The sequence below is a fragment of the Symphalangus syndactylus genome, chromosome 3, assembly GCF_028878055.3.
Source record: "Symphalangus syndactylus isolate Jambi chromosome 3, NHGRI_mSymSyn1-v2.1_pri, whole genome shotgun sequence".
Classification (NCBI taxonomy): Eukaryota; Metazoa; Chordata; class Mammalia; order Primates; family Hylobatidae; genus Symphalangus; species Symphalangus syndactylus.
Window position 1 is genome coordinate 112,964,487 of NC_072425.2, and position 24,368 is coordinate 112,988,854.

Consider the following 24,368-nt stretch of genomic DNA (forward strand, 5'->3'; position numbering starts at 1 on the left):
GCCAACATATTTTCTTCAGGATACAGAGTTAAGACCACTTGCAATCTTAACAATGCGATCAAGGCAGTTGATGCATTATACATGATGATGGACCTACAGCAACCTTGCTTCAGTCCCAAGAGAAAGCAAAATTTACTTAATCTCCCCAAATTTTTTTCCTGTAATGCAAAGAGAATTAAATCATGAAATCCGAGACCTTCCTGAAACCACACTGATTACAAAATGGCAGAGGAGCATATGTCTGCATAAGCCTGCCAGGGGGGAAATGCACACATCATCAAGCTCATCCAGAAGATACTAAATGATGCCTAGTGGCAGATAAAAAGCAAAGTTAGGAAACATACCTGGAATAACTGATGTTACATGTAAAGTCAGGAAACATATCTGGAATAACTGATATTACATGTGAGGAAGAAAAACACTTTATCAGTTTCTTTGTTAGATCTGTATAGCTCTTTTACTCTCTTCCTGCTTGCAGGCTGTGTATGCTATGGAACGGAGGGTAAAAGAGGTAGGGGGGATGGGTATTTTGAAGCACTTTGGCAAAGATACAACCAAATATCTTCTAGTCTCTTGGCAGGATAATGGTATGTTTCAGCTTAGTTACTCTTGCTCATAAAACTTCACATTTACTCCAGATGCAGATAAATTTACACATAGGCAAAAGATAGGCATAAACTGAGCCATGTGTTTGCCATGTGCAAGACAGTAACATATTTCAAACTATAATAATTTGAAGCGATGGTGCTACCCTGTGCTGAACAATACACAATCCAACTTTTATGAAGAACAAAGAAGGACTAAAAATGAACTCCAAAATGAAATAGTTTTAAAAAAAACCAGGGGGAGTCTTTAGAAGGCATTGGTCTTTGGAATAAAGAAAATTTTATATTGGAATAATTGGGACTCACCTGAACTAAAACATCTTCAATTTTGGCCTATTAAAACAACTACTAAAAGAGATGGTGCATTACAAATGGTAAATTGTAGAAGTGCTGTAATTAAAATATTTGCATTCTAATTCCTCTGCTATTATGATCATTTATTTCTATAGGGAGGATAAACTACAGTAGATTATAGCACACATTCTGGTGCCAGACTTCCTTGCTTAAAATTCTTGGGCAAGTTAGTTAAACTTTCTGTGCCTTCATTTCCTCATCTGCAAAATGAGGATAACAGTGGTATTACTTGGGGATAAAATGACTTAACATATGTGAAACACTTAGACTGGCACCTAGCACATAGTAAATACCATACAAGTATTTGCTATTACTTCAACTACTACCAGTACTTTTATTAATCCTAAATCCAGTTACTAGTATTGATCTCATCTGAATACCATAGGATTGAAAGACATATAGATTGCATAAGACAGGAAATCCCTGGTGTTAAAGTGAGCACTTACAGGAATATATAATATTTATTTGTCAAAATACAAAACTTTGACAATGATGTAAAACAGAAATACAACAAGTCATTATATTTTTTAATTCCATTAAGATGAGTGTCATTAACTAAAAAGAATATTCCATCAGTAGCCTTAAGTAAGCAAAATGAGTTTGGATTTGTAAGGAGAAAAGGTTAACTCTTCCAAATGACTAACGGTAAACTACTGGCGGCAGTTATTTGCCCCTAAGACTGAGTTAGGGAGCTGAGTTAATAGACAGTATATGAAAGCATAATCTTTCTACAGGACAGCAATATACAGTAATTACTAATCAATGAAACTAGCTCACTATGACTTACATATACTAACCATCAAAACTATAATATTTCCAGATAAACTTTTGTTCAGTATTTAAAATACTTCTGTGAGAATATCACAGTTCTTGAACGAGTAACAGAGAAAATTAACGAGTCTTCCTCTGATACAATTCACTATTTAAAAATGAAAGTACTTAAAAATGGGCAACAGCTCAAACCCACAGGAACCAAGGGACACGGTTTCCTGTGTTGGCCCTATTTGCAATTACAGAATCATCTCTAAATCAGAAGATCCTAATATTGTTTCCCATAAGCACCATGAAATTCAATTCAATAATTTCTCATTAAATTACCATATGGTGAACCCTACTTACGGAATCACTTTCAGAAAGTTGAGCTCTTATTTTTGTAGGATCTTTATATCCTGAGGTTTTAAAAAAATCATTTTATTTCAGTAATTAGGGGACAATGAAGTCATTAAAATATAATAGTGTTTAAAGCTAGCCTACCTCCAGCTAACAACTAAATATTCATGTATGAAAATGTATTGATAAATATTTTTAAAGTCATTTTAGTTTCATTACTAGTCAATTTGACATTAAGTCGTGGCTAAACTGTTTTTCAGAGAATGGTCTTGAAAATAAATTTTTGCAAGTCATCTAATTTTAAAATCTGTGTATTTGTGGTTAACTTGGTTTTGATTAGCATAGAAAGACACCATGTTCATAGCTATACCATCCAAAATTTCCTCTCCTGTCTGAGAGAACCTATGTGAGGTACCTGCATGCTCATGCCACAACCTGTAACACCTGCACCTGAGGGTTCTCTTTGTTCCACACCAAAAGTTCTGCTCTCAAAGAGTTTAAGCTTAACAGTGAGAGTCCTTAACCTAAATCTCCCAGCAAGTGCAGCAAGGAAAACATAAAAACAGATTTTAACATACAGGTAGTCACATCTGCCAAACAACCCTATCATTGCTTCATTAATTGTTTGTGATCATTTTAATCAACTGTATTTACACAAACACCATTAAAGAATCTATGTTCCCTAGCAGACAAAATGGAGACCAAAACTCACCTCAGTTTACGGTATGTGAACTATACCTCAATATAGCTGTTCTTTTTAGAAAAAAAAATTCCAATTACCATGGCAGCAGGAGACCCTCCAATGACTGAAGGCCCTCAGTTGACACTGTGCCCATCAGCCGGCCCTTAAAATGCACATCACTGAGCTTGTTTACTTGGAAAGAAGCCTCCCCATCTCCACAGAGGCAAGGAAAATGCCTGAAACTTGGATTTGAAATTTGGTGATAAAATTAGGAGCTTAAGTGACAACTTCTATAAATAGATCTGTTTCAAAAGGAAAAACATCATTTCTAAAGCCATCTTCCTAAGCCATGTGACTTAATTACCGTCTAGGTGACGAAGTATTATCCAAGAGCCTTATCCAAGAGTTTCTGGAGAAGCTACTGAAGTGAGAATTCAAGACAGAAAGCATGTTTCTCAAATGCAAGGGAAAGCTGTAAATAAGGAAGGCACTTTGGAAGACAAATGCTGTTGCTGAGTTGTTCTATTGGAAAAGAAAAATGAAAATGAGAGTAAAGGAAAAAGCCTTAGTATAGATTACTTGGTAACAGTGGCTGTTGCTTACATTTTATCTCAAAGACTCCATCCAAAACAAAAGATAATCTAAAAATCTACTTGAAAAAACACACAAGTCTCTACTTCAGAAGATTCATCATTGATGCAATGGTATGGATAGCTCTGTACTAAGAATGCATGCAGCAAAATTTACTGCACACCAAGGTCTGTTTTTTTTTATATATATTTAATTGCGTACTCTTCTTACTCTTATAGAAAGAGCCAAGATTCTGTATGGTAATGCAGTTTTAAGAATCAATAAGGAAATTTTATACCCAGGGTAAGCAAAAGCAAATTAACCCCTGTGTTCGTCTTTTCTGTTGCAATAAATATGAGCCACTTTGACAGTTTAATAGCTACTTTTGTGCTTCCCATGGCCAAAAAAGAAACAATTCAAGCAATTCTTTACTATTCAATTTGCACTGGAGTTGGAAAAAAAATCTATGTCCCATAAGAGAATATGTTAAGTATAAGTACTGTCATTAAAAAAAAAAGAAATGGAATGCAGTCACTAAACCATAACCTATATCGTATATAAACTAAACTCTGTCACTAATGACAAACTGAGAACATATTTCACTTAAGAAAGGAGTCCACGGTGTTATATTGCACATATAATTTTGAAATGTTGTTGTTTTTACAAACAATACATTTTAAAAGATATCTTAAGAAACATTATTTCTCTAACATGTTGTGTACCTTTTGAGTTATTCAAGTATTGAGAAGTATGGTCCTTGTGGGGAAATCTAGAAGAGGTGACATGAGAAATCTTCAATACAATTTGAGATCGCAAGAAATTTTCTATCACTGCTGTTCAAGTTCACAGGAATTACAAAGTTAGCTAGGGAGGCATCTGTTGTCCTGACAGTCACTATATTTAAAATTTTCTAAGTGATTTCTTACAGCTGTCCTCTACTAGTGTCTTTTTTTTCCTGTCATTGACACATTCACTGGGGAAAACTAAACCATTAAGGCAGGATTTTTAAAAGGTACCCCTTTTTTAAGAAAGAAGAAATGAAAATCTGACTTAGAAAAATGAGCACAAAAGGCATCTAGAGACTCTGCTAGCAGCATAGGTGCCTGCTGGGAGATGGTATTGTGCTAGGTTAGAAATCTATCATGGAGCTCCCACCCCAGGGAGGGAAGACAGATGTGAACAGAAGCAGAAAACTATTCTGGATAAAAACTCAGGCTTCCTCCTTGCTACTAACTCAAATTCCTTGTTACTTTGTTTCCACAGATGATAGTGGCCATTTTCAGTTTTCCTAAATAAATGTAACTTTTATGTAATTGAATGTAACTATACTACCACCAGAGTAAAAGGTTCCCTAGAGTCATAATAACCTCTCCCACCCTTATGTATTCCTTTCTCCTCTGACAACTGCCCTTCAACACACAGCACTCTCTCCAATTCCTTTACTCATTTCCAGACTTCAATGGTGGCCCACACTCCTTTGCTTTCTTATTCATCTTTTTACCGCAACTATGAATACAATTAAGATTTTGATGCAATGATTCTTGAGTGCACTCAATTCAATCAAACGATGAGTAGTAAACAGTTAATTACCAGTCAAAAATCAATATTGTGTAATGGATGTCTCTGTACAAACTCATCGTTAAGGATTAGAAATCTAATTGAAAGAAAAGTTGGGAATGCTCATATACAGTAGTTTAGAAATAACTTGAGCTAATAAAAACAGATATTCAGTGCCCATTACTTTTTACTATAATCATGAGATCAAATAATTTAACCAAGAAATATTATCAGAACTATGCTAATAGTCAGAATATACCTGACTGTCATGATCTTTCATTGGTGATATAATAAATCATATCTCTACAAAGATGTCTACTTTTACTTTTTGGCCACAAGAAAATTTGTTCCCTGCCCTATCTACACATATTCCTGACATATATAAAGGATTTGACATTCCTCTCTTAGTTTTCTAAAATTCATACTATGGTTATTTTCCTCATATGTTCATTCAAACAAAAATAAAACAAGCTTTAGCCTGGAGTGTGTCTTTTACCATTCTTGCCCAAGGCAACTGATATTACAGAAAAACTACCTAAATGCATAACTGAATTTGAGAGAAATGCCTAAAGGGTCTTTATGTAGATCACCATTTCAGTTTAAGGATTAAAGAACATAAAGGAGAAATTGTTAGATACCAAAAATGACATAGATATGTATACCATGAGTATAAATAAAATACATTTCAATTTTTATGCCTATCTTGTTTTATATATTATAGAATGTACACCATACATTCGGTGTACATTCTATAGTATGTAAAATGTTATACATGTAAGCGTCAGCTCTGGAGTTAGAGAAACTAGATTCAAACTGCAGCTTTATTACTCTTTACTACGTTACTTTCGCAAGTTGTGTAACTGCTCTGTGTCTCGTTTCTGTAAATTAGGATAATAGTTATATTTACAGGATGTCTTGAGGATTGAATGGTACATACAAATTTATGTGACTATCACATCATACAATAAAAGTTATTACTGTAATAAATAGTTATTACTGTTAGTATAATACTGATTAACTAAAGCCTATATAACTGTTCATTTCAATTAACCCCATATATTAGCAGCTTTCTGTTTCAAGACAAGACAAGCTATAAACCAGCAAACTGCATGGCTGAGACTCTGTTGCCACTACTCATCAATTCCAATGTCCTTCGTCTTACGAATCCAGAACGATGGTTCTCCATAATCAGAATTAAAGTTGTATTCCCAAGGTATTCTGATTAGTTGAGACTTTACTTTAAAATTCTTTTAGAAGTCCATGTCAATCACATAAAAGTTCTCCCTAAACAGATGAGTAAATTAAGAATTTAATTTTTAAATGAATTGAAAATAAATGTAAGTGAAAGATTAATATGTCTCATTAAAGGAACAAAAAGTATCTTTCTTTTCTTGCATAAAGACTTTATCTTTGTAACCTTTGAAAAAAATTCTTTTAAAGTTTTAATATAACTTTTATATCAGAATTATGCACAGCTATGTGAACAAGATAAACTTTTATATCAGAATTATGCACAGCTATGTGTCAGTTGTATATTTATGCACAGCTATGTGAACAAGATAAACTAATTTCAATGAGGCTGATGATGTCCCTGCAGATAGCACAAATCATTATGTTAAGGAACAATCACCAAAATGTGTTTGTTTTTACATTAAATACAAAATTGCAATCAACATCAAAATCCAGATTGTAGAAAATTACATAGGATAAACAATCTGGTTTCTTCAACAAATAAATTGCAAGGGGGAACAAAAGCGAAAGATAATTTTTAAAACATTATTATTTTATTTTATTTTTGAGACAGAATCTTGCTCTGTCACCCAGGCTGGAGTGCAGTGGCACAATCTCGGCTCACTGCAACCTCTGCCTCCTGGGTTCAAGCGATTCTCCTGCCTCAGCCTCCTGAGTAGCTGGGATTACAGGTGCATGCCACCACGCCCAGCTAATTTTTTGTATTTTTAGTAGAGACTGGGTTTCACCGTGTTAGCCAGGATGGTCTCGATCTCCTGACGTCGTGATCCACCAGCCTCGGCCTCCCAAAGTGCTGGAATTACAGGCGTGAGCCACTGCGCCCAGCCAAAAATTATTTTTAAAACCTACACAGCCAAAATTAAACTATAGGGGTACATGCTTTGGTGATAAAACTATAAACAAAACCAAGGAAGGGATTACGATAAAAGTCAGGATAGTGTTTACAAATCTTACAAGAGGAAGATGAAAAGGGCTTGGGTTTGGGATGCAGCAAATAAACAGCTGGCCGAGCTCTATTGCTTGAACCGAATGGTCATTATAAAAACGTTTGCCTTTAGTATTTCATCAACCCATACATTGTTTTATGTGAATTTCTGTGTCAGTTGTATATTTTACCATATAGGTTTTTAAAAGTAAAATTGCAATCTAAAAGATTTATGATGGTTTTTTTGTTGTTGTTCAAGATAGTCTCTTGCTATGTTGCCCAGGCTGGCCTTGAACTCTTGAGCTCAAGTGATCCTCCCACCTCAGCCTCCTTGGTAGCTGCAAACAGGCGTGACACTGCATCCAGCTCTTTTTTAAAAATGTTTTTTCCTGAAAAATGTATGCCTTTACCAAAAGCTCAAAGACACCTGAGCACAGCCATTTATCAACTGGTTTCTAGCCATTGTTAAATTTGGAATAACACTTTAATTTTAAATTTGCATCCTTAGGATACATATGGCCATGCTTGTGCAAACTGACACAAGAAGCTCTTAGAGTTTAGCTTTGATTTCATATTTCCTTTCATTTACCTCAGTCCCAAGAGAAAAGCCAACTTTAAGAAAAAAGAAAAAAACCTTACAGGGCTCTTAAGGAAGCTGTTATAGGTGGATTGTGTTCCCCCAAAATGCATATGTTAAAGTCCTAACCCCTAATACCTCAGAATATAACTGTATGTAGAGGCTGGGTCTCTAAAGAGGTAATGCAGTTAAAACAGGGTTATTAGGTTGGGCCCTAGTTCAATAGGAATGATGTTCTCACATGAAGAGATTAGGATGCAGATATACACAGAGGGAAAGCCATATGAAGACACAGGAAGAAAACCATGTACAATCCAAGGAGAGAGGCCTCGGAAGAAACCAACCCTGTCAACATCTTGATCTGGGACTTCTAGCTTCCAGAATTGAGAGAACATACATTTCTACTGTTTAAGCCACCCAGTCTGTGGTACTTTAGCAAACTAACATGGAAGGTAAAGGAGAAGTAAAAGTTTTAAGAGTTGCTTTTTAAAAAGGTACTGCAGGGAAGGAAAAAAATATAAAATGTTACAACCTTGATTTATAATGTATTAATGAGTCATCAATAAAGAAAACAGACTTCTATCAGATTTCATGTAAAAAGAAACATCCCAAAGAGCTAAGCACAGAGGTCAAGACAGGAGGGAACAATTGGCTACTGTCTTAGAGAAATAATTGGCTACTGACTTTGGATTGATGGGCAGAATTCAGCACTTTCAATGTGGTTCCTGGAAAAACCCAGAGGAGAATTTTGAGTTAGATTTTTAAATGGAGTGGAAACAAATGGAGATGACAGGTGAGATCAAAGAGGTTTTCTTAAAGGGAAAAAGAAACAACCTCTGGCCCTTCAGTCTGGACAAAGTTTGTATTTATCATTTCCCTGGTATGACAGGCTTAGGGGTTGGAAAAACCATCAACAAAGAAACTGCAATTCTCAGGTTGGAAAATCAGCAAAGATTGTGCAGCAAAGTCAGCGTTTCATGTGTTATGTATACCCATGGAGCCTTAAGATCGCAGAGTGGAGTGCACTTTGCTGATTAGGTACAAGTTTTCTGAAAAAGGATACTACTGTAGAGACAGCAGAGAGCTGTCTGCTGGGTCCACCCTCCATGCTCTTTTTGCATTTCATCATTCCACTGACAGACATAGATGGAAATAGATAGTGAATGGCCTGTTTCCTTTCCTCTTTAATTTAACAAGGGAATAAGAGATACTCTACATCAGAAAAACATTATCATACAAAATAGAGAAGTGAAGCCAAATGAATAGGGATGGGAATAAAAGGACCTGGAGATTCTAGCCCTAGGTAATTTTTTTTCCCAACTATAAACAAAATGGCTCCATTCTCCCCTGTTATATCTAGAAGAATCCTGATATCCTTTCTGTAGGGAGGCAGTAATATAAATTAATCTACCATTCAATTCACCTATCTTTAGTTTAGAATAACTTTCTGGGGAGACAGGCATAATTATTACATCTAGGTCGCTTACAAGAATTACCAGATTTTAAGTCTTTATGAATTAGAAATGTATAGGTATACAGGATGTATTTACTGACAAAATGTCCTAATGTCTGGAATTTGCTTTAAAATACTACACATACACACACACACACACAAACACAAAGTAAAGAGAGAAAAAAAAGATAGTCAAAGTGTTGATAACTGTTGATGGTAGATGATGGGAATGAAGGGTTCCATTATAGCATTCTTTTCACTTCGAAATATGTTTAAACTTTTCCATAATGAAAAGTTTTCTTTTAGTTTATATATATATATATATATATATATATATATATATATATATAAAATTGAAAAACTCAGTTATCTTCAGATTGTCATTTGAATAGGACAATATAATTTATTTTGGTTACTGATAACAGTTTAGTTTAAATAAAGCTTTACTACAGTAATATATGTACATAAAAAACTGAACAAAGGCTTTATGGGAAAATAACTTGGCAAATGTTTACAAAATGATACAGAAGCAAGCAGATACAATATTGTAGCTATATATGATACTATGTAAATATCTATGTATATATACAAATGTGTGCATATGACAAAAAAACACTCAAATAACAAAATGAAAACATTTATCTCTCAGTGATGAGTTTAAGGATAAAGTGTTCCTTTTTTGTTCTCCTTTTCTCTGTTTACAAGTTTTCTAAAATGAGCATGTATCTAATTTGTAATTAGAAAAAGGAAATGCATATGAACAAGTGGGATTATAATTCAGATAAAGTAGAATAGATACTCTGAACACTATTCAGAAGAAAATAAACACTTGGCCAAAAGTCACTATACTAAACATTGAGCAGAAGGAAGCCCTATACTTGGGTGGCTTTTGTTTTCATATGCTCTCAGATTATACCATCTGCAGATCTGGGGGAAAAACCCCATATTCTTATGCCTCTAGCTGGTGGAGGCTTTTATTTTTGTGTTAATATTTTCACAGTTTACCTGTCATAACCAGTATCCTGAGATTTCTGTCTCCAGGTATTTTTAACTCCTTGATCTCCTGTAGATCTAACAATTTTACATTTTACCGGTGGAGGTGTGGGGTGGGGCGGGGTGGAGGGACGGCAGGGTTGGGAATCTTTCACAACTGAATGCAAAGGCAAACACCTACCCTGGACCCAAGTTTTCACCTCTTGGTTTTCAGTGGTAACCTTAAAGGCAAATTTCAAAAACTACTTTCAGTGACATAATCTAAGAAAGAACTATAGGTTGGTGTGAAAGTCACTGGGGTTTCCCAGGCGCGGTGGCTCATGCCTGTAATCCCAGCACTTTGAGAGGCCGGGGCGGGAGGATCGCCTGAGGTTAGAAGTTCGAGACTAGCCTGGCCAACATGGTGAAACCCCCTCTCTACTAAAAATACAAAAATTAGCCAGGTGTGGTGACAGGCGCCTGTAATCCCAGCTACTTGAGAGACTGAGGCAAGAGAATCACTTGAACCTGGGAGGCGGAAGTTGCAGTGAGCCAAGATCGTGCCATTGTACTCCAGCTGGGCGATAGGAGCGAGACTTTGTCTCAAAAAATAAAAATAAAAATAAAAATAATTGGGGTTTTTGCCATTAAAAGTAACGACAAAAACCACAAGGACTTTTGCACCAACCTAGTACTTGCAGTTACAGAAATCCTATAAAACATAAGTCTAACAATTCCTACAGTACCCTAAAAACTCTTTTTCTGATAACTAAAAGTAAAGTTTCATTTTTCCAAAGTAGGTGATAAAACTTCAAATTATAAAGTATTTTTAAAACCCTCAAAACTGTACATTAGAAATATCATTGAAAATTAAAATCATAATCAGTAGTATTAAAAGATTCTCAATAAATTTCCCCAAAAGTAGGAAAATTTCACTTACTTTAACTTCCACAGTCTTGCCTCCATGTTCAATGTGTCTCTCTATGTATTCAGAGGACAGCAAATCACTGCAACAACAAAAATAAATGATGACTAAAGAGGATCCCAAAAATGTAAAACATGAAAATCAGGATCTAGTTTACACATATCTGCTTTAACAATTCTTTAACCCTCCCCAAATCAACACTTTATAGGTCTCTCTCTCTCTCTCTCTCACACACACACACACACACACACACCCAGTATTTCTAAAAGGACATGAGGTTGAACTGCCTACACCACCTGTCACTCCATTGCTGAGCACAGCTGATTCTGCTGAACCAGTCAATAATTCCAGGAAACTACCGTAAGCACATCATTATTTTAAAGATATATTGTTCTTAATTTTTTACTTTAACTTTTTATCAAACAGTTTTAATTGTATATTATGCCTTACCATTTCTTTATGTGTTATATGTGATATTTTCATCTGACAAAATGTTAGTTTCCATCACAAAATAAAAAAAGGCAAAGAAAGTTAAAAGAAATGAAATGGAATATATACCATCAACATTTGAAAATAATTCTTTTTTGAAATCAATCCTAAACAACAATATTTACATGTTTCTATCATCTTAAATACGCTTCTCTTTAATTTCATATATGTGAAAAACTTTCCCTTTTAATGGAGGGGTCTCAAGACACAACTTCCATAACATATTTTTAATCTTTCAAAGCACTAAAATATAAATAAAACTATCATTAATAAATTTTTAAAAATGCATGAAGCTATAAATTTCTAGTGTTGCTCTATTAATAGACATTGAGCCAACTAAAAAGTCCTTAAGTAAACTGAAGGTCATCAAACAAAAACTGTTCCAATCATTTAAAAATGTGCATTTTTGAGCACAGAGGTTCATCATGATAAGCACCATGTTTACAATTGCTTGAAATGTAAACAGAACGATCAAACAAGCATTACATTAATGCAGGCACCATAATCCTGTACTATCTGATGCTTATATTACTATTCAGAAAACTTGTAATTATAGTCTAAGTCAATGCTTCATTTATCTTTAGAATAGATGTTCTTACTGACTTTATGTGAGAATCAGCTAGCATGCTCTCAGCTGCAAGCTGTAGAAAACACAACAAAAAGTATATTAAACAATCAGGACATTTATCATCTTATTTCTTCTTTGAAATTCCAGGACTAGTATAATATAAATTTGCTTCTGAGGATATTCAGTTCTATTTGATAAATAAATTTGAGGTTTATAAAATATAGGCAAACCCTTTTAAGATATTTTAAGTATGTATTTGCTAGTAAGACACGAACAGAATTCACAGATGTATAAAGTATAAAAAGATTGTGTATGTGTTACACACTGACAGAAAGGGCTGCAAGATCAACAAATGTCAATTACTCTTGAAGCATATGAGTAATAAATGTTCATGATATATTAAATATATAAGAGGCAGTAAATATCCAGGATACCCTAAATATACATATGCACTTAATATTCATGAGGGGGTGTTTCAGCTTCGACACAATTGATACTTTGGGCCAGATAATTCTTTGTCTTGGGAGGCTGTCTTGTTCACTGTAGCACACTTAACATCCCTGGATTCTACCTAATAGATGTCAGTAGCATCTCTTACATATACCAGTCATGACAATCAAAAATGTCTCCAGACATTGCTAAATGTACACTGGGGTACAAAATCACCCTGGTTAACAACAACTGCTGATACTCTTTCCTGCCCCATTTGTTATCTGTCCAATAAACACAACAGAACTCACCACTGTCTGTGAGGCTAACTGGCAAGCCACAGCCACTGACTAGGCATACTTGTCCCAGTATCTCTCAGACACTTGAGGAAGTGTTATTAGCTTGGGACAACTGCTATCTTTGAGGCTTGCCCAAACCTCAACTCTGGTCCTTGTAACCACACCATCAGCAGGGAAGGCATATGCAGATGTATGAACATGAACACTATGTATCCCAGGATTAGCTGGCACGGCCCCTCTACCCTACTTGCCCCTAACCCAGGTATACCAACCTAATAATCTTTCCTCTTGCCTCTCACTGTGCACTTTAAATTAATTTAGTGAATTATGTGATTTGAGGATTGGAATTTAGTCTGTGGGAGCTTTTGGTTCCCTCACCTCTAGGATAGCTCACCTAAGCATACTTGGAGGCTACCATTGCATCAAAGTAATTTTCCCACCTGACATCAGGGCAGTTCCAGGGTTGGCTCATGGGGTGGCTCAGTGCCATTAATGAGATGAGGGGTGTTTACAACTTTCTGCTCTGCCCTCAGCATGGTAGCTGGGGCCCTCTTAACTGGCTCCTCTCATGAACCTGATATGACGGCTGCAATTCTCAGCATCTTATAAAAAATACATTATTCCAAGATTTAAAAACGCCTTGTATTTATTTTTAAAAGTGAACAAGCCCTTTCAAAAATAGCTCTTAGCATTCATCTTCTCAAGTATCTGTTGCCAGAATTACATTATATGGCCACTCCTAAACCAATCCTTTGACAAGAACATTTGTCTTTGAACAATCAACATTCTCCTGCCAGGCCTCCCTTGACCATCATGCTTCTTTACAGAGAACTGAACAATATTGTTGGAAAGGAGAGTGATGAAGAAAGTACTTGTTGTACATCCAACTGAAAATTGTCTTTTTTTTTTGTCTTCATCATGAGTATATTATATATTTCACAAATTTCCAAGGGCTTATAACAAAAACGTGAAATTACATGGGAAAGACCTGCCTCAGGCAAAACTGGTAATTGCTCCAGCATCCGCATCACACCCTGTTTACCCAAAACAGGAGAGATACTAGCCAGGTGTTTGCAAAAGACTGTCCTCCAACCTTGCTATCAGTCTTAAAAACTTCCCCGGAAGTAGGAGAGAAACATCATCATACAGAGGCATGTTTATCAGCAGAGCCAGCCAGGTTCCCTCTCCTGGGAATCTGAACTTGTAAATTCAGAAAAAAATCATTCAGCTGATGAAGGAAAGAGAAACAGAAAGTCAAAAGTAAGCTGACACTTAAAACAAACTGAGCTGTACGGTGGTGAATACCAGAGTGAAAGCCCCACATCTCCACTGCTGAAGTCCCTGAATGCAGAACACCCTATCCCTGTGCTAGACATCTTTGGGATCCTTGCTCTAACACTGTCACATGAGTCAAACCCCCCTACTGGAGCCAGCATGAGTGAAATCAAAATCACCTAAGTCAAATATTCCTCAGAGGACTACTAGCTGTGGTGTAGGAATAGTAGTAGTAATAAGAATAATAAAATTTAAAAACAACGTTTGAGTCCTCCAGGTTTTCAAATTTCAAGGGAACGTTTCCCTTTGAATTATAAAATCTAGGCATTAAGAGAATATGAGTCACTGCACGAATGTAATTACAGCAAAGAAAAGCCCTCTGCTCAGGAATTATGCAGCTATTTCAATCAAGCCTCTATACACAAGTATTGCTGGAAAGCGCTTCGTGTAATTTTAAACCAAAAACAGCTCATGCAATTTGGTTTTGTTTGTTTGCATATTGTGAAAGTCTGCTAAGTATTGTTATTTTAATGATTAGGGTGAGAATCCTTAAATTTAAAGTTTCACTTTTCCCTCTACTAAACCATAAAATCTTTACTATCATCAAGTTAGAACCTAAGTTAATTTTCTTGAAGCTTCCTGAAGTAGAGATAATCAAATTATCTTGTTACTTTCTTTAGAACGTCATTGTTTATCATTATATAGGGATCTACTTAAATCATTTTAAGTGTAGGAAAATGGAAGACCTCCTTAACATAAAGGAAATTTTATATTAATGTAAATGGGTCAGGTAGAATTCACTCCATATTAATAGCTTAATAATGATGTGTGAATGCTTGTTTGTGAACTTTGAAATATAAAAGTAAAAATCATTTTCAACCGATTTCTAAAGGCCACTCATTCTCTAAAGGAAGTAAGTAGATGTTTACAAAATTAGAAATGTTTTCTGAGACCTTTTTTCATTTGCATGTCATAACAAGCCTAAAAAAGCAAAACAAATATAATGTAAACATTTTCAGTCATAATAATGATTATCCTTTGTGTAGTGGGCAACTGTCATGAATCAGAGACAGTTGGTATAGTATTATACAAAGGTTTGGGAGTTAAAAACAAAAACAAATATTTTAATTTTCCATCCAAGCTCTGCCATTTACTAATTGTGTACCCTTGGCCAAGTTGCTTAATCTTGATCAACATAATTTGCTTCTGTTTAAAATTGAGACAGTAAAAAAAAAAAAAAAAAAATCACTTCATAAAGCTGATATGGTATTAAACCAGAACATCGATGAAATGCATCCCACATCCTGATTTCAATCATTCACATACCCTATTCACCATCTCATATCTATTCATCTTTCTCTAGAACTCTCTCTCACTGTTTTGTAACTTAAAACCATTAAGCCTATCTACCACTTTTTCACTCTCCTCACCTCCTTCTTGTCTACTTAATCCAGTTTATCTTCCATGATCTGTTCTGATAAATCACCTCCCTGCACACACTCTAAACTAATTTACCCCTCTTTCCACTGTACTTGCTTGACCAAACCTCAATCACAGTAAAACTCCTTCTACTAATCAAAGTCTGACTCCAAGAAGTAGAACATCTTGAATGGTCATAGGCTGGTTTAGGATCACAGTTGTCAAACGGTCCCTCATCACAACACTGCCCTTAAGTCCACTATGCTTTTCCGGTCGATTTACTCTGAGAAGATCCTTCTAAATCTCTCTCCTCACATCTCTGCTGTGCTCCCTCATTATCACTCCCTTCAGATAATCTCATTTCTGTATTCACTGGAAAAATTAAAACAGGAATATCTCATCTTTCCAGTCTACCAGCACTCCTGTTTCTGAACCAGTCTCTACTAGGATGTCAAATAGGCATCTCAAATTCAACATGTCTAACGCATAACTCTCTCAGTCAAATCCGAACATTCAATTCTACCTTCAAAATGTATCCTAGTAACAACTTGACAGTGGAAAAAAAAACTGGAGACATTACCTTAACCAAGTTATCACAGTTAACATAACCAATAATAGAAAAAAACAAAATCATGTGCTTCTGAAGTGATGCTTGCATAAGAAGCAAACAAATGAACAAAGAAACTTGAATGTGCAATAGATTTTCAAAGAAACAGCCTCAGAGCAAAGATCTAATCCAAGGTGCTGCCAGTAAGATGTGACCTCAAGGTCAAGAGTAAGTCAAGGGTGTAGTTTTAAAACCCTTTGTTACAGCTCAGAAAGACTAAAGGCTGTTTCGCCTTGACCAAATCATCTATGTAAAAGAGTTCCGAAAACTATTAAGGGCCTCAGCTAGACAAAAGAGTTTCTAAGAATCTTGTAGGTTCTCATAGACGTTCTCACCTAAACAAAAAGGCTAGTATGAATCTTCAGGGCATTGTCCCATAGCATCTTAACTCACAGTAGAGAGGGACCTATCTCAAAAAGATCTGTGGATGTGGATTTCTCTAATGGGGTAAATGCCAATGAGATTCACATGAAACCTGTGAAGTTCTTAAGAGAATTGTATCACTGGAACCACACCAGCTTGGACCAAAATGGACAATCAGTTCAAACTTTTTATAGTCAGGAAACAGACCTAGAAAGATAGTTAGCTTTAAGCCCGGCACATTACTTTAAAAAAAAAAAAATGTTGACTCAGAGGATGAACCCAAGAACCACAAAAGGACTGCTCCCAGGAAGCAAAGCAGAGCTTTAAGCAACATATATTCCCTTCTGCCAAAGCAGGAGAAACCAGCGACATACCTGATTCAGTATCAGAAATTCAATGGACCAGGCCGGGCGCGGTGGCTCACGCTTGTAATCCCAGCACTTTGGGAGGCCGAGGCGGGCGGATCACGAGGTCAGGAGATCGAGACCACGGTGAAACCCCGTCTCTACTAAAAATACAAAAAAATTAGCCGGGCGTGGTGGCGGGCGCCTGTAGTCCCAGCTACTCGGAGAGGCTGAGGCAGGAGAATGGCGTGAACCCGGGAGGCGGAGCTTGCAGTGAGCCGAGATTGCGCCACTGCACTCCAGCCTGGGCGACAGAGCGAGACTCCGTCTCAAAAAAAAAAAAAAAGAAAAAAGAAATTCAATGGACCAGTGACTGCTGAGTAGCCATTTCCCACTTTTTGAACAGGAGTGTCTACTGCAGTCATCCTGCCCCTATCTACCCTGTATTTTAGGTTATCTTTTTGGTTCAAGGATCTACACCTGGGCTACCTCACCTAAGACGCCTTATCTACACCTGGACCTGATGCAGATGATGAGAACCTGAACCTTGCATTTGAGCCTGATACTATAATGGAATAAGATTTTTCAGAGGTCTCTGGAGGAATTCAATACATTCTGCATATGTGATAAATACAAATAATTTGTGGCCAAAGGACAAACTCTGGTTGATTAAAGAAGGCAACAAATTGTAACTCTTCTAATGGCAAAGTGGAAACCATTTCTTCTCCCCTTGAATCTGAGCTGGTCCTGTGAAAAATATGAGACAGAAGTGATATTGTGTGTCTTAGTCTGTTTTGTGCTGCTGTAACAGAATATCACAGACTAGGTAATGTAGAATGAACAGAAACATGTTGGCTCACAGTTCCAGAGGCTGGGAAGTCCAATATCAAGGTGCCAGCAACTTGTGAGGGCCTTTTTGCTGTGTCATCATATGGTAGAAGGAGAGAAAGAGAGAAGGAAAGCAGAAGGAGAGAGGGAGAGAGAAGGAAAGGGAGAAAAGGACAAAGAAAGGGAGGAAGGAGACAGGGAGAAGGGAAAGAGGTAGGGAGAGGGAGGAAGAGGGAGGGAAGGTAAGGGAAGGCAAGAGAGGGTGAGAGCGAGCCAGAGAGAGAGGGGAGAGCACACACAGAAGCAAGAGGGAATCAAACTTGCCCTTTAATAAGGCACCAATCCCAGGCCTGTGAGTGCAGCCAGCCCTCATGGCCTAATCACCCTTAAAAGGTCCCACCTCTTCATACTGTTACAATGGCAATTAAATTTCAACATGATATTTAGAGGTGACAAACATTCAAACTACAGCTCTGTGTAACATCTGAGATCTGCAGATTCCATTTTCATGCATGTAGAATTCTCCTTTGAATCCAGCCACCATGCTGTCAGGAAGACCAAGCAAACACATAAAAAGACCACGTGGAGGAGAATCATGTCCCTAGCTGACAGACCCAGTGAATTCCAAGCCAACACTGACACCAATTTCCAACCACGTCATTGAGGCAAGTTTGCATCTTCCAGATATAATAGCATCCCAGCTGACACTACATAAAGCATATCTGCCCAGTTGACCTACAGAATTGAGCAAAACAATATACACTGTAAAGATTATAATATACTGTAACAAGCTATGCCTTCTTATTCTAACATTCAATGATTGTTATGCTGCCCTAAATTACTATGTTTTCCTTAGAGCAGTCACCAAATATTAAATGTAACTTTCTGTGGACAATACAAAAGAATCATAAGCCTTCAAATATGATTATAATCCAACCAGTGAAAATAAGAGAAGCCCACAGATCATAGGTCACAATAGAAAATCAAAGATTTCATAAGGTCTTTAAACTATGAAAAGCTCTCCAGAAGAAGAGAACTGGAAAAAATGGAAGCTTTAAGGATCCAAATTTCATTATTTCATTTAAGAGGAATAACAAATTATGAGCTTAGAAAGGTTTTTTAAAGAAAACATTCTTCCCATTCTCTCCATTCTATGAATCCCTCCCCAACACCTCCATTTCATCTTCTTTATTTTCTTACTTTCTCTAGCCATGCACCAACCCTCCAGATCCTTTTGATATACTAGAGAATCCTCATTACAGAAAATGAATAAATATCACTGAGAATTAACCATCCATTTCTCAGCTTTTTTTAGAGTGCCAAAACTGTTAACTATACCCTCAGCATGTAATGAGTGGTATTTAAAATGTTTATGTTGTTTAAACTAAATTAAAAGGAAACTACAAAAGGGAATTAAGTTTATTAAATATCTGATTTTTGGACGAAAGTTTCACTTTATTACTTTCCCAATTTGTAAATATAATTCTTCTCTTGCTTATGCACATAAAAGAAATTTTCTGTGTACTCTTGTGTCTAAAGGTGAGGCTATTTTTGTTACTTCTATTGAGGAAGTCGCAATCTGATGAAAATTATCAGGGAGGTTTAAATGTGTATGCTAGGACTAGGGCACTTACAATAAATGTGATCAAGTAAAAGTTGAGCCTGGCACTATCATGAATGTTAGCTCTTATTTATAGACCCCTGTTCCTAATAAAGCAAAGTTTTCCAAGCCTGGCTTTGCAGCAAAATCAGTAAATTAAAAAAAAAAAAAAATGCCTAGACACCCTCAGGCCTACCAAATCAGAATCTCCTACGTTTATTCTGCTATAAAGAAAAGTTACCAAGACATGAAAGTTTAATCAAATTAACAGTCTACGAATATGCTAGTAAAATTCTATTAACATATAATGGCCTGTTGGCATATCTGATCATTGTGGCTGAATACCACTTCAAAAGCCAAGGTACCAGGGAACACACTACACTAAGGCAATTAAAATGAGTCCCTGGTGAATCTTATTGCAAATAATCAACAGAGGGAGACATGTTCCTCCCCATTACAGCCAAGTAAAGGACTAATGTTTTGTAGTTTTTTAAGGGTAAAATTGCCAGACTTACTTCAAAATTTACTTAGACTTCTTAGGAGTGCCCTAGAAATGGAGATTTGGGGCACTTGAAAAAAGTTGAATTATTGGGCATTTTTATAATATTAGTCACTTGAAAATCAGATCCTATCTAATCTGGTTTTCACCACACCACTTCACCAAACCTGTACTTTCATGGTCACTATTTAGCTACCTCTATATCGTTAAATCTAACAGTTAATTCTTAGTCTTAATCTTACTTGATGTATAAGCAGCATTTGACATAGCTGATCACCCTTCCTCTTGGAAATATTTCCTTCAATTTCCTACCAGGAACCACACAGTCCTGGTTTTTCTCCTTTCTCTTGCTGCTGCTTCTGTCTCCTTTGTAGGTTTCTTCTCATCGCTACAGTTTCTAAACATTGGAGTACCCCCAGGGATCAGTACTTGATCCTCCTCTTTTCTTTTGACACTCTCTTCCTCGGTGATTTCATCTAATGTTTTCTCTTAATTAATTATACAGCATATAATTATACTCAATTATATGCTGATGTCTCTTAGATTTATATCTCCAGCTTAGAATTCTCCTCTAAACACCGGAATCATATATCCAACTATGTACTCAACATCTCTTAATTATTAAATAAGCATCACACTTAACATGTCCAAACTTGGGCTCCTGATCTTGCTTGACAAACATGATTCTCCTAGAATCTTCCCAGCTTCTTAAATGGCTACTTCAATTTTCCAATTACCCTGGCCAAAAATCATAGTGATCATTGACTCTTTAATCTCTCTTACAAATCATATATGCAACTGATCAGAAAATTCTGTCAATAGTGTTTTCAAAAAAAATTTCCAGAATATGAACATTTCCATTGCCACCACCCTGGTCTGAGCCACCATGCTATCTTGCCTGGAGTACTGTAAGGCTTAAGATCTACTCTGTTAACCTGTCAACATTTCGCTTATCATCCACGTGAAGAATATAACAATCCCATCATTAGTGAGAAGACAGAGTAGCAGACATTATTATCCACTGTTAATCACAGTCAAATACTGTCCTCTTTTGATAAAGCAATTTTTCAAAACAGTAAAAGTCTTAAACTTCTAATATTCTTTGTACCTAAGAATCTAATGAAGAAAAATAACTCTAAATACAAGAGACATTTTATGGAATTAAAAAGATAATATCAGAAAACCTAGTGTTGACAAGGCTGTGAGCATAGAGTTTTGTAGAATTTTCATGGAGGGAAATTTGACAATACATATTAAATGTACACCTTTTGAACCTGCAATTCTGTTTCTAAGAATTTAAGGAATAATTTTGAATAATTTTAAAATAGATGTGTAACTGTAAAGATTTTCAATACACTATCATTGTGAAACACTGAAAAATTTTAAAGCAATTTAAAAAATAAGATCCCAAAATTTACAATTAAACATTCTGCTAACACTAACATGCCATAGAAGATATCAAAAGGTGGTCATACCATCTACAAGAAAAGTTCAACATTTTGCAAAAGAAATAAAAAATACATATTGTCAAGAAAAAAGACAAGAGGCATGCATTATGAAGATGCTAGCAGTGCTTATCTCTAGGTAAGAGTAGGTAATGTAATAGATTACTGTTACATTAATTTTACTGATCTTATTTTGGCACCTTAAAATGTCTATAATAAACATGTATTATATTTCTAATAAGAAAATTAAATTTTGAAATGTATTTTAGGAAAGCATCACCCAATGTTATTCACAAAGCAAACTAAATATATAAAAATAGATACTTGGTTAAATGAAAATTTTCCATACATTTAGTGGAAAATAATGAAGTCAACAAAAACTCTTTAATTAGTTTGTATTAACAGGTAATATGGTTCTTTTATGTTAAAAAATAAAAGCAGAACACAAAATTATATAGCGAGACTATAACAATTATATAAATAAAACAATGCACAGGGAAAAAGTACACCTACATGTTTAAAAATTTCACCTTTGAGTGGTGGCACTATAGGTCATTAAAAATGTTTTGTTTTGGGTTTATTATTTTAAACAGTTTCTTCTGGGTACTTATCACAAAATTTCTCAAGCAAAGTATTAAACATCTTAATTATTTTTCAATTTTAAAACTAATAGCAATAATAGAAATAATAGTTAACAATTTTGAGCACCTACTACTATTACCACTGCTACCACTACTACTACTATTAGTATGATTACTAGTACTATTTCTACTGATCTAATGGTTTTGCATATATTAGCTCATCTGACCCACACAACAACATACTAAGTAGGTGCTGTGGTTTGAATGGATGCATCCTCCCAAAGTTTTTACATTGGAACTTAACCCTCAAGTGGATGATATTAAGAGGTGAGGCCTTTGGGAGGTTATTGGGTCATGAAAGCTTTGCCCTCATAGAACAGATTAGTGCCTTTATAAAATCTTTAGAAAGTTAGTCCCATTTGCCCTTCCATCCTGTCTGCCACGTGAAGACAAAGCATTTGTCACCTCTGGAGGACACAGCACCAAGGCATCATCTTGGAAGCAGTGAATGACCCCTTACCAGACACTGAATCTGCCAGTGCCTTGATCTTGAACTTCCCAGGCTCCAGAACTGTGAGGAAAAAAAAATTCTATGATTTATAAATTACTCAGTCTGTGGTACTTTGTTACAGAAGCAGGAGTAGACTAAAGTGGTAGGTATGATTAGTATCTCCATACAGATGAGCAAACTGAAGGACAGAAGGGTAATTTACTCAAGAGTATGCAGTTAGTAGTAGTAAGTGTTATAGACAGCATTCAAATTCAGACAGCCTGACTACAAAGCTCATTCTCTGGACCACTAAACCCAACCTCAACCTGTATCTTTACTCCTCCCATAATTTTCTTCTGTTTTCATTTGTCTAGTTTTCTACATATGTAGCTACATCAGCACTAAACTTTTCTACATAACTATAAAGCCTTCAATATGGGCAAATATATTAGGTAATATATTAATTCCAATATTTTCCTGGCTACATCCCTCCTGTGGCCTTCCATCCTCCTGCTCACATCTGGACTAACCGCACCCTAGGCCTGTTGTACAGCCATAATCCTAGAATCTATGATCCTGGGAACTCCCTTGGCTTCCATCTTCATTGTAAACTGTTTCCTATATCTCACATTTTCTTGATCTTCTCCCTTTTATTTTGGTGGAGCTCAGTCTCCAATGCCTTCCAAATAAAGAATGCATGATGTTAATTTATTTTAAATCTTGCATTTACATTTTCTGAGAACTCATCTTTGATTGATGGTTTGGATTTGTAAGTACAGAAATCCTGCAGAACTTACACAGCATTGCTCCATTGTCTCCTAGTATGGCTAGTAAGAACTCTGTCTAATGCTATTCCATGTAACCTGCTTTTTCCTCTATGGAAGCCTTTGTGATCTTCTCTTTTATCTCCACCATTCTGAAACATCAAAATTACATGTCTTCATGTGGGTCTCCTTTCATTCACTGTCCTGGGCATTCAATGGGTACTTTCAATCTAGAAATTCCTGTCCTTCAGTTATGAAAAATTTTCTTAAAATTTTTTTTGATAATTTCCTCTCTGTCCTTTCTCTAGTGTCTTTCTGGGACTCCTACCAGTCAGATGTTTAGTCTCCTGAATGATCCTCTAAATTTTCTTTTCTTAGTATCACTACCATGGTGAATGATCCTCTAAGTTTTTATCTTGTCTCTCCTATATTCCACTTCTTCATCTTTTTTCCTGTTTTCTGGGAGAACTTTTATTTTTCAACCAAAGTATTCAAACGTCTACTGCTTTGTTATTGTTTCTACTATTTTTTCTAGGTGTTTTTCTCTGAATTTTTAAGTATGATTTTCTTTTTCCATAAATGCAGTAGTTATCTCTTTGAATACAGGCATACCTTGTTTTATTGTGCTTTGCTTTATCGTGCTTCACAGATACTGTGTTTTTGTTCTTGTTGTTGCTATTGTTGTTTTACAAATTGAAGGTTTGTAACAATCCGGCACCAAGCAAGTCTATCAGTGCCATTTTCCAACAGCATATGCTCACTTTGTGTCTGTGTCATATTTTGGTAATTCTCACAATATTTAAAACTTTTCATTAGTTTATCTGTTATGGTGATCTGTAATCAGTGACCTTTGATGTTACTATTATAATTGTTTGAGGGCACAATGAATCAAACCCATGTAAGAGAGCGAGCTTAATAAATGTTGTGTGTGTTCTCACTGCTCAACTGATTGGCCATTCCCCCATCTCCCTCCCTCTCCACAGGCATCCCTATTCCCTGAGACAAAACAATATGGAAATTAGGTCAATTAATAATCCTACATTGGCTTCTAAGTGTCCAAGAAAAGAAGGAGTTGCATGTCTCTTACTCTAAATCAAAAGCTAGACACAATTAAGCTTAGTGAGGAAGGCATGTTGAAAGCCAAGATAAGTCAAAAACTAAACCTCTTAATGCCAAACAGTTAGCCAAGTGGTGAATGCAAAGGAAAAGTTCTTGAAGGCAATTAAAAGTGCTGCTATACTGAACACATGAATGATAAAAAAGCAAAACAGCCTTATTGCTGATATGAAGAAAGTTTTAGTGGTATAGATAGAAGATCAAACCAGCCACATATTCCCTTAAGCCAAAACCTAACCCAGAATAAGGCCCTAACTCTCTTTAACTATAT

General features: G+C 35.9%; 1 protein-coding gene across 25 annotated transcripts in view; it reads right to left on the reverse strand.

The window, feature by feature from the left end:
- ADAM22 (ADAM metallopeptidase domain 22) overlaps positions 1–24,368 on the reverse strand; it is a 266,920-nt gene that overhangs the window by 119,111 nt on the left and 123,441 nt on the right. For all 25 annotated transcript variants that reach the window (XM_063636418.1, XM_055272813.2, XM_055272811.2 and 22 more), the window contains one exon: positions 10,997–11,063. In XM_063636418.1, the coding sequence (XP_063492488.1) occupies positions 10,997–11,063 (67 nt within the window). The remainder of the gene's footprint in view (positions 1–10,996; positions 11,064–24,368) is intronic.